This window comes from Denticeps clupeoides, chromosome 3 (genome assembly GCF_900700375.1).
Source record: "Denticeps clupeoides chromosome 3, fDenClu1.1, whole genome shotgun sequence".
NCBI lineage: Eukaryota > Metazoa > Chordata > Actinopteri > Clupeiformes > Denticipitidae > Denticeps > Denticeps clupeoides.
In genome coordinates this window covers 30662169-30674367 of record NC_041709.1, presented here as the reverse complement: position 1 = coordinate 30674367, position 12199 = coordinate 30662169, and the positions used below count along the sequence as shown (strand labels likewise).

Below are 12199 nucleotides of genomic sequence, written 5' to 3'. Positions count from 1 at the left end.
CCCCGAGGGTGTCCACCGGCCCACGGGCCGACACCTCTAACCTGAAGCGGTTGCACGCTTGTTGTCTAAATATTTACGGAGCAGCGCCAGAGAGGAACATTGCGCTTTTTGGCCGCGAGCCGCTCTGTGATTTGAACCAGGTGTCCTGCGCACAGCCAGTTCGGAGGAAGGCTACTGTAGGTAACACCCAGCTCCTCCTCCGCAGGGCTGGAAATCGCCCACATCGTTTCTTCAGCTCCATCCGCCCTCGTCCGCTTCGCATCGATTTTGCATCTCTACATCTCGGCTCCTTCAAACACGCGCTCATTATGGAAAATGGCCCCTGGGTAGACACCCAGCCCCTCGTAACTACAGGGTTTTCACACACTTCCCGCACGAGGCTGCCTTGCTTATAGATCAGTAGTATGAAAAGTCAGCCCTGTATGGACGTAATCAATATGCCAATGACGGATAAAGATGGTCTAGTAATTTATTGCAGTACATTTACAGCGTTTATCAGACGCCCTTATCCAGAGCGACTTACAATCAGTAGTTACAGGGACGGTCCCCCTGGAGCAACTTAGGGTTAAATGTCTAGCTCAGGGACACAATGGTAGTAAGCAGGATTTGAACCTGGGTCTTCTCCACTAGGCTACCACCACCCTACGCAGTACTCTTACACCGAGCCAATTCCAAGCCTGCGCTGACAGATTTAAACAAAATGTCGCTCATTTGTATGGCAGAGACCTATAGGGTCATGGAGGTGAGGGCAGTGAGGGTTCGATGGTGGGGTTCGTGTGTACGGTGCGCGGGGTGTGGTGTCTCCTTCCCCCTCATTCCAGCCCCAGACTGTGGGGGGTTCCCATGGTAACTAAAGTTTGACCGTCCAAACCCCACGGGAGGTGTTCTTTACTGGAATGCCATTCACTTTCCCCATAGGCACTTCGACGCTGGATGTTCAACACTGTTTCTGAACACCGAGGACTTTTGGCCTCTGCCGGGTTGAGCAGAAAGTGTCTGTAGCTACATGGCCTCAAATTCCTGCAGCAATACATCATCTTCCCTGCCTTGTCCTGACAGCGCGGAGGACAAGTCAAGAACAAGGGCCTGGCGCACCGTCCTGATGAAAGTCTGGTGTCTCATGAGACGCCGCAGGGGAAAGAGCTGAAACCCTTCAATGCAAACACTGTTTGGATCACAAGTCACAAGCGCAATCCAAACACTGTTACTCAACTTCGGAGGAATCGGTGAGATTTGAAAACCGCAGCAGTGTGTTTTACTGAAATCTGGTGATTCATACGTGACTCATTCGTGGTCATTCATCTAGTGTCATGGTTAATATCATGCTTAATGTCAATTTCGAGATTATTTGGCCAATCCCCACAACTTGCGTAACTATTTTGATAGCAACCAGACAAACTGGATCTTAAGCCAGCTCCATTAAAAGCTACTTTAGTGTCACAGAAGGTATGGTTATTTATGTTATTTTATATGCTTGTTTAAGTGATTGTTTTTGTCATTGTCATTCACAGCAAGCACAGAACACTGTATTTAACCCATCACCTTGTGACCAATGGGCAGCCATGGAAGGTTGTGGTTGCAAGTTGTCTACTTCCTTACCTGCTAGGCCACCGCTGCCCCAGACGGACAGTAAATTTAACAACTGTCCATCAATGCTGCTCTAGCATCCATCATTATGATTAGCAGTTATTAGCAATAATTAACATTACTAATGCGGACCATAAAAGGCATATTTTTGCGGGTCAGTGGCGCCACCTTCTGTCCGTCGCTGTATTCCGCGCCAGAGACCGCGCATGCGCTCTGAGTTCCAAACAGAATCCACGTGGGTCAACCAGGCCGGGAACCGAGCGGTAGTTCGGTAAGCTCCGGTTCGAGCCTTGCCATTGTTTATAAGCGTGCGTTAAGCAGCGTCGAGTCGCGGTCAGTGTAGTGTTGAACGATTTAAACTCGCCGGGACTGATGAAAACTGCAGTTCGTCGGTTCGCCGTCCGAGTGAACCGTAGGCCTCGGCGAGACCCCGGACTCGATTAGAGGGGATGCCGGGAAAAGGGCGTGTTGCTAGCGACGTGAAAACCACGCACGTTAACAAGAATATCCATACAATATGCGTAATTTCTAAATGTGCTAAGCATGTTGTAGCAAAGGTTGGCGACGAGGAGGAACGAGAGGCGAACTTTAGTAGCACCAAGATGCCTTTTTATTAGAAGGATCACTCAGCAACAGGGGAGGCATTCACTTCTTGGCTGCAAACGCTACAATAGTATACTTAAGCATGTTTTAAAATAAACATATGCTAGATATGCAATCAATTATACCACAAATTTTTAGCTGTTTAAATAAAACCTATGGTTACCATATGCACACGATGGGTATTTAGCATATTAGTGTTTTACACCACTGCACAGAGGCATACAGTACCCCTGCATTCAGAATTTCAACTCATCAGTTGGATGAGTGTGAAGCACAAGATACGCTTTAGCCAAGTTCTGTTTCTTAAAGGCTCAAAACTTTCCCACAACATGGACTGTACTGCACATGGTCAAATCGCAGGAGTTTTAACCTCTTTTATATTCTACTTTTCAGTTTGCCATGGCATCCGAGAAAAAGCAAAACCTTCTCAAACCAATACGTCAGGCAGGAGGAGGCGCCAAGTCCAGCCGATCGAAAGAATTACCACAGGGAGCTGACAGCAGCACTGATGACGATGATGAGCTGGAGCGAAACTTTGCATTATTCAACAAGAAGAGGTCCCCGCTGTCCCCTGAAGAGGAAGATGAAGAGGGGTCCTCTGAAGATGAAGCTGAAGAGCACGCCGAGGATCTGAAGGGCAATGAGGAGAACGCTGAGAGCGATGTGGAATCAGCAGGTGGTGAAAATGAGCAGGTCGAGGATGAAGAAGATGACAACGACAGCGAGTCTGGCGAAGATTCTGACGGAGATGTCACACAGGGCGGCGGCTGTCAGGGCAAGCCAGAGACTGAAAGTCACATCAGAAGAGGTATAGTTGATGAGGAAAAGATGTTCTGATGAGACCAGCATAATCAGATGTAGAAAATGTGAGGAGGCGTTATCTGCTGTCATACTGTCTAAAAATGCAGATCTCGTCCAATTAATGTAAAAAAAAAAAAAAAAAAAGTCTTTAAATGTGATGAGTCAATTTCACACCAGAAGCAGCAGAGTCATCACCTCTGGACTTCTGTGGCCGAGCCTGCAGTGCTTCCATCAGTCAGCATATCAAACCTCTTTCACTTACAATACGCACAGTTCCTACCTTGCAGCATGTTCTACTTTTAATACCTATCATCATAAGTGACAAGGTTGAAAGGTCCCCTATCGTGATCATTTCCCTTTGTGATATTATTTAGCATTGATACATCACATAAAAATTTTTTTGCTTTTACAAAAGTCTTATTGGTCCCCTAATAATGTATCTGAAGTCTCAGCCACTTTAATTCAGTCCCTCAATGAGATTTCCCAGGATGCTCCGTTTCCGTGTCTGTAGCTTTTAAATGAATTTCGCAGAAATTATATCACTATTCACCAACCACAATGCACAGACAGGAAGTGGTGTCAGCATTTTTCCAGAATAAACAAATCTCCGCTTATAACGACATAAGGGGAGAAATTCCAGATCCGGCCGTCTGAGCTGTCGCTTTCTGGACGGCAAGGCAGAATGGCCAAAGCACGCTTTATACATCTCGCCATTTCTAGCCACTGCAGGACCACAGACAGGCCGGGGGAACTTAATGTTAAATAATCTCACAAAGTGACATTTTCCTGTCAGGGGACCTTTAAAGTGTCAGGTGTGAATCGGGGCCAAATGTTCTCTCTGCAGCAGGGAAGAGGCTTCATGTTTTATTCACCCTGCTGCTGCTGCTGCGGCTGACGTCCCCTTTCTGCGGCCTTCACAGATCTGTCCTCCATGTCCTTTGAGGAGATAATGCAGCTTCAGAAGAAAGTGGGCATGAAGGCCTATAACAGGATGGCCTATGGCACAAGCAAGAGCAAGCAGCAGGCCCCTCGGCAGATGAAACGTCTCAACAAGCATCGGTAACAATAAGCCCCCTGCGCCAGCTTCTTCTGACTTGGAAGAGTGTTTATTAAGCAGGTTTGCTTCTATTCAGGCCTCAAGAGATTTCTGCTAAGAAGCCAGTGCCTTTCCTCAGGAAAGTGGTGCCTGTGAAGAAATCGGTAAGTTGTTGACATCCAGGCGGTCAACTCTTGTGTTAGAAATGTGCTGTACGGTGCGGCGTATGGATTCTGGGCTTCTCTGCAGGTGTCCAGGGACCCACGTTTTGATGACCTTTCTGGTGACTACAAGCCTGAGATTTTCGATCAGACCTACAGATTCATAAACGACATCAGACAAAAAGAGAGGCTGGTATGCATCCCGGCGACCCAATGCCATCCAAACAGCCGCGTCAGGTCTAACGTCCGTTTTTCTTATTCTTTTCAGACAGTGAAGAAGAACCTGAAGAAGATCAAATCAAAAAACAAAAAGGAAGAGCTGCAGTTTTTATTAAAGAGGATGGTAGGTGGTTTAATAGGATTTGAATCGGGCCGTAGATTGTTGATAAGTGTCTGATTGTTGTTCAGCCATTTACCATACCAGGGCAGTGGTGACCTAGCGGTTAAGGAAGAGGCCCCGTAATCAGAAGGTTGCCGGTTCTAATCCCGATCCGCCAAGGTGCCACTGAGGTGCCACTGAACAAAGCACCGTCCCCACACACTGCTCTCCGGGTGCCTGTCATGGCAGCCCACGGCTCACTCAGGGTGATGGTTAAATGCAGAGGACAAATTTCACTGTGTGCACCATGTGCATGTGCTGTGTATCACATGTGACAATCACTTCACTTCATACCCTCTGTTGTGGGATATACCTGCATTCTCAGTACATCAAGGGTGCCCGGCTTCATCCTGGTGATCTTCCTAATCTTCTCGATGTACCTAGTAACCTGGTAGATGAATAAGTTTCTCTTTTAATCTTAACCTCCACTTCTTCTTTTTTTTTCTTAATTAAAAATATATTGTTTTTAAGACATACTGTGTAGAAGCATGTCACTGTGGTGAGCCATAATTTCCCCAGACTGTCGTAAAATTGAGTTCATAATTATAGGACAACCAGGAGCGTGAGCGCAAACGGAAGGAGCAGCACCGGGAAAAGGAGTTGGAGTTCAAGAGGAAGCAGAGAGAGATGGTGGGCGAGGGACACAGACCCTTCTACCTGAAGAAATGTGAGTTCTCGAGTCAATAATCTAAGGCATCCTTTCATTACTACTGTTCTGCAAGTATTCCATGCTCCCTTACATCTTTTAATTGCCATTATGTGCGGCATCTTTATCTAATCTTTATTTATCTAATGTCCTGATTGGCCTCTTTTATTATTCTCATCTGTAGCTGACAAGAAGAAGCTGGAGTTGGCCGAGAGATACACCGATCTGAAGAAGAGCGGCAAGCTGGAGAACTTCCTGAGCAAAAAGAGGAAGCGCAACGCCATGAAAGACCGCAGGAGGCTGCCCAATAAGCAGAAGTCTCACTGACGGTGGACCAATCAGATGGACTGTGAAACCCACCTCTGACCTCAATGTTTAAAATGTACATAGGACTGAGATTTTTTTTAATGCGTCTTGTGTGGTTTTTCATCTGTGACTAAATTTGTGATGAATCTGGTGAACACATGGTGGCGCTGTTCTATCTCTATAAAACTCTCATAAGTACATGCCTCTTTCTCATTTTGGATGCCAAACATTTCTGCAATTATTATTATTTTGGTTGAAAGCCCAGATCTTGTTCTCTTATTTCTTTTATTATTACTATTATTATTATTTTTCAAGCCAAAGTCTCATTCTCTTATTTGGGCCTGTCAGTATGACAGACCATTTATTCCTGTGTTACAACTGGTTTTTGGGCCCCTGTGAGTAGCTGTTGAAGCTAGCGTCTCGGGAGTTGAGGCCAGGCCGATATTGGACATGTCGGTGCTGCCAATTGGGGTCGGAAAACCAGGAAAAAAGCAACAACAACAAAAAAAATACGTGGCCACCACATTTGAAATGAAGGACCTATCCTACTGGTCGCCCACGAACCGGGACCAAATTTGGGAAAGTGTGAGGGGAAAAAAAAAAGTTTTGGGGGATTTTGCACTGAAATGGTTGAGCGTCGGTTCGCAGGGCTTTTCTTACCACATGGTTTGAGTGGAAAGTGGGATCTGTGGGTCACGCACAATTCCCAAAAATGTTTTCGGAACAGGTTTATTATTCTGGTGCAGCCACATGTTTAGACATACAAAAATTGGTGTGCACAATTTTGAAAAAAAAAAAAAATTGTCAACGGGGGGCTATTTAAAATGTATTTATTTATTGGGCCTGTCTGTATCTTCCACTCCTCCTTTTCATCCTTTCCTCATCCCATTGAAGTATGTTTATTTTACATAGCAATAATGATCACACTTTTAGCCTTCAAACCACCACGTATTTCACCTATTCATTAAATTGAACCAATTCAGCCAAATTTAACCTGTTTCCAATCATCCTCTTATCCTCCACTCGTTCTTTTCATTGAAGCCCAATGGGAGGGAGGAGGTTGTGGCCTAGTGGTTAACTGTCCCCATACACTGCTCCCCGGGCCCCTGTCACTGCTGCCCACTGCTCACCAAGGGTGATGGTTAAAAGCAGAGGACACATTTCATTGTGTGTACCAGGTGCTGTGCTGCAGGGTATCACAATGACTAATTTCACTTCACTTTCATTTACTTTAAAGAGCAACAATGAGCACACTTTCAGCCTTCCAACCACCACATATTTCACCTATTAAACCAATTCATCCACAACCAATTCATTCACATTTGACCTCTTGCCACTCATCCCTCTATTCTCCATACCTCCTTTTTATCTCTCCAGCCTCCCATTCAGCCACATGCATTTTACAGAGCAACAGTAATCACACTTTAAGCCAACCACATTTAACCTCCTTTCGCTTATCCCCCTATCCTCGACTCCTCCTTTTCATCCCTCCGTACTCTAATTGAAGCCCATTTATTTTACAGAGGAACAATGATCACATTTTCAGTCTTTCAACTAAGATAAATGTCATTTCCCAACTGTTAGCGAATTTCACAAGATGTATTGTGGCCCTGAGCTGTAAGAATTTTTGACAATCAAATTAATTAATTAGTTAACTAATTAATTAACTCATTAACAATGTTTCTACTCTTCCCCTTCATGTTTCCTTCTTCTTATCTCTTAACACCTTGACACCTATAACCTAGTACACCGCATGTCCATATGACCCCGTCTTGACATCCAGTTGCTTGAACAAGACCTGACGACCACAATTTTCATCCTAGACACCTATAACTCAATACACTGCATGTCCAAGTGACTGCTTGGACATATAACCACTTTAATCATAAAACACCTATAACTTGCATTACCATTGTTGACGTATTCAACCTTTTCAAGCCAAATATTTTGTTCACAAACTACCATTTTCTAGGTTTTCTTTCAAACTTTTGGGCAGAAAAATAATATTTTGCATCCTAAATTTTTTTCTTAAACTTAAAATGTATCACATTAATTGTTGTCACACACTGATGGTCCATTACCAAAATATATAGATGTGGGGTATCAACATCATGATGACATTTTGCCAAGGTAGCTCTTATCTAATCAGATATTACTGGTGATCAATAATAAAAAAATATGTGGTTGGCCAAAATCCACAAATTATTTGCTTAGAAATGTATTCCTTAATTTATTAGGAATCATTTAATGACTGGTAATAATATAAGTCTAGATGTGCAGGTTGGTGAGCCATAACATATAAACCATCTGCTTTATGTTGTGTTGATTCCCATCAATCATTATGCAAAAAAAACTAATTGCTCTAACCTGTTGAGGCATAGACTTCACTAGACCTCTGAATGCATCCTGTGGTATATGGTACCAAGACTTTCGAAAAGTAAATACTTTAAATTCCTTCAGTTTCCCACATCTCCTTGGATCAGATGTTTTTTTTAGCAGGTCCCATTGATCTCAGGCTGAGATCTGAGGAACTTGGAGGCACTTGTAAACACCTTGGAACATCATGTTCTTCAGACGACAGAGTGTAATAATATACCAAAAGATTCCTCATGCAGGGGAATAGGTGGTCCAGCATCCAGATGATGAGTTTCTTCAAGTCATTCTTCTGCTGCCATCTTTTGTAACCAATGCACACATGTGGCCTTCTGTAAAAGACCAGAACACTTTTTTTCCCTCAGTGCTCCAGTCCAGTTCTGACTCTGTTCCCATTGTAGGAGTTTTCAGCATCGGTCATGGGGTCGTGGGTCCAAATCGATCTGCACCTGAACTGCACCAACGTATGCTGTTAGCTGCTGTGCACTGTGTTCAGGTTATCAGCTATTTATTCTCTAACCCCACCATCTGTCATCAGAACTTTTTTTATCAGCTTCACACCAAACACACCAACATCAAGAACTAACTAGATGCCTGATACATGCCAGCCATTCACAGACTACGTTACGATATTCAAAAAAAATATTTTTGTATGAAAATTCAGTGAAGTTTTCTCTGAAAAACTGCTGACTTGTGCTCTTGAAAACACTGACACACACACAAACTGTTCTGATCAGACACACTCATCCCTGCTCTTGATTCCTGGGGGAGACGTGTTGCGTTTTCCCATCTGCGGTTGGGTCCTGGCACAGTCCTGCCAGGAGAAGTGCCAGTGTAATTACCCACGGTCGAGGGAAGAGGCCGCAATTAATCACGTAATTTCATTTGCCCTTAATTGATGGAATGTGTGTTCCTATACATCTCCCTAATCAGCTGATCCTTGTGCGATTAGACTCCATTATGAAGTGATAGATGGCTGGAGCTAATGAGGTGTGGTGGTAGCAAGGTGGGAGCAGAGAGGTTGGAACTGGCTTTAATGAGAACTCAGTGGTAGTGGTAGTGAGCAGTGGGCAGCCATGACAGGCACCCGGGTAGCAGTGTGTGAGGATGGTGCTTTGCTCAGTGGCGGTTCGGGATTCGAACCGGCAACCTTCCTCAACCGCTAGGCTGCAACCGATCCCGAAAGATTGGGTACTGGAATCCACTCAGGGTGGGGAAGTATTTTTATTGAAAGTATCATACATATATATAATTATTATATGGACATCCATAATGCAACCACCAGAGAAGTAACATGGTGTTTTATCTCGGTGATGCAAGTGACATTTTTACAGGTGTTGTTTGCGCAGATTTGTTTTCCTCTATTGTTTCTGGGTCCGCATTGATCCACATGGCATTGTCTGGAGTTCTCCACTGGAGACGGGACCGTGCAGTGGGATGCTATGGGAAGCCCAGATAAAGTGCAGGGAGAGACGGAGACAAACGCTGGTGTGCAGTAAATTGCTGCCCCGTGTGGCGTCTGTGTCAGATACATTTGCAGGATGCCAGCCGCAGCTGCTGTATTGCATTAGACTCCTCCGCAGCATTTGCCCAAGCTGGATTCATTATTCATGGACGCCGGAGGCTCCACGTGGACCATGCTACAGATGGTTATATGGAGCTCCTGCATTCAAGTGGTCAGATCTGCTGTAATGCAGGCTTCATGTTAATGGGAGACGACATCTTTCCCCCTTTTCCATCTGCAAACTAGTTCCTTTCTAGTTGGTGTGAATAATTTTGAAATAAATAAATTGTGACCTGGTTGACCAGCTGGATTGCGTTGGATTGCTCACTTGGGACTCTGAGCACTGTAACTCATTCATGTTATGTACTTTATGCTAATGTACATTTTCAAATGAAGATTGATTAACTGTCTGACTAATTGGTTGATTGGAACATCCTTGATCAATGGTTCCTTGCCCCTGTTGCTTTGAAACTGCACACTAGGGTTTCTGAGCTCTGTAAAGATTGATCACTTGAAAGGTTGGTAAATTGATGCCTCCTTTGGTTCAAGACCTTCAAGAACCTGTTGGTGGGACTTAAAGCTATATCACCTTCTCCATGTTCCATTTTCTCCTAAAAAAAAAGAAATGGTCTTGGTCAAGAGTAGTGGGCAAACAGGCCAGTCCCATTATGGACTTCACTCTTCAAATGTCCTTCTTGGAGGTGAATCTCACCCGAATACTGGGAATCATAATGGACTCATAATGAAGGTCAGTCTTCTTTGACACTTTCTGATGTCCCCATGGCACACATTAACACGCCTAAATGCACCTTTCATTAATCTTCACCACATCTCCTGTTAGAATCTGTTTCAGCTCTCTACAGTCACCAGGGGTCAGCAGTGAAGGTCTGATTAGGGAGAAATGAGGCTGTTAGCACAGGAAAAGGATTTCAGCCTAAAATTCAGCCTAATCGGGTTGTTATCATTTGTAAGTCGACTTGCCAATGGTCTGGGAATGAGCCATTGTTTCCTTGGTTCCTGTTGCTATAGGAACACAGGCAGGTGTGCATTTAACTCAGGTTCATAAGTGAGAAAATTGATCCAAGAAAACTCCACATAGGCTCCCGTGCCCCTGCGCCATCCTAGCGGTGCAGCGCTGTTCGTAGCGGAATATTCGACTGTGACAGATGAAAAGCTCCGTCAACGCCTGGGTCGGAGCACACAGATGCGAACGTGTAGAAAGTTTGATGAAATGACTGCGTGAGGCTCCCCAGATGTTGGTGTATGGGGCAGACTGGTACGGATGAGAGATGCTACCTGAAGGGAAAGGCAGTGTCGGAGTGGGTGTTTGGTACCCAGGAGACCCGGGTTCAAGACCAGGTGGGGACCATGACATCCCATAGTCCTCACTCCTTTCCTTTCCTTAGGACAGTAATTTAATATTTCTAAAGCTTCAATAAAATAACCCCCAATAACTCTCAGGTCAAAACTTGTTTTGTAGGAGTTCAGCCAAAAGAGAAGAAGCCATCAACACACCTACTAAAACACACACCATAAGTTTTTATCTTCTCATATGAATCGATGTGCCAAATATAATTGGGTCCTTTTGAGAAGTACTGTCCCCTGTGAAGTCTCCATTTACACCTATACAGGGAGTGCAGAATTATTAGGCAAATGAGTATTTTGTCCACATCATCCTCTTCATGCATGTTGTCCTACTCCAAGCTGTATAGGCTCGAAAGCCTACTACCAATTAAGCATATTAGGTGATGTGCATCTCTGTAACGAGAAGGGGTGTGGTCTAATGACATCAACACCCTATATCAGGTGTGCATAATTATTAGGCAACTTCCTTTCCTTTGGCAAAATGGGTCAAAAGAAGGACTTGACAGGCAGAACTTGACAGAAAAGTCAAAAATAGTGAGATATCTTGCAGAGGGATGCAGAACTCTTAAAATTGCAAAGCTTCTGAAGCGTGATCATCGAACAATCAAGCGTTTCATTCAAAATAGTCAACAGGGTCGCAAGAAGTGTTTGGAAAAACCAAGGCGCAAAATAACTGCCCATGAACTGAGAAAAGTCAAGCGTGCAGCTGCCAAGATGCCACTTGCCACCAGTTTGGCCATATTTCAGAGCTGCAACATCACTGGAGTGCCCAAAAGCACAAGGTGTGCAATACTCAGAGACATGGCCAAGGTAAGAAAGGCTGAATGACGACCACCACTGAACAAGACACACAAGCTGAAACGTCAAGACTGGGCCAATATCTCAAGACTGATTTTTCTAAGGTTTATGGACTGATGAAATGAGAGTGAGTCTTGATGGGCCAGATGGATGGGCCCGTGGCTGAATTGGTAAAGGGCAGAGAGCTCCAGTCCGACTCAGACGCCAGCAAGGTGGAGGTGGAGTACTGGTTTGGGCTGGTATCATCAAAGATGAGCATGTGGGGCCTTTTCGGGTTGAGGGTGGAGTCAAGCTCAACTCCCAGTCCTACTGCCAGTTTGTGGTACAGGAAGAAGTCTGCATCCTTCAAGAAAAACATGATTTTCATGCAGGACAATGCTCCATCACACGCGTCCAAGTACTCCACAGCGTGGCTGGCAAGAAAGGGTATAAAAGAAGAAAAACTAATGACATGGCCTCCTTGTTCACCTGATCTGAACCCCATTGAGAACCTGTGGTCCATCATCAAATGTGAGATTTACAAGGAGGGAAAACAGTACACCTCTCTGAACAGTGTCTGGGAGGCTGTGGTTGCTGCTGCACGCAATGTTGATGGTGAACAGATCAAAACACTGACAGAATCCATGGATGGCAGGCTTTT

The 12199-nt window shown here is 44.7% G+C and overlaps 1 protein-coding gene across 1 annotated transcript; it reads left to right on the top strand.

Moving 5' to 3' along the window:
* The first annotated feature begins 1768 nt into the window (after positions 1-1768).
* On the top strand, positions 1769-6826 carry rrp36 (ribosomal RNA processing 36). Its single transcript, XM_028971184.1, has 8 exons — positions 1769-1858; positions 2584-2998; positions 3912-4050; positions 4125-4191; positions 4277-4381; positions 4457-4531; positions 5117-5234; positions 5398-6826. Exons 2-8 carry the CDS (start codon positions 2590-2592, stop codon positions 5538-5540), a joined length of 1056 nt encoding a protein of 351 aa, XP_028827017.1. The 5' UTR covers positions 1769-1858; positions 2584-2589; the 3' UTR covers positions 5541-6826.
* Positions 6827-12199: the final 5373 nt, after the last annotated feature.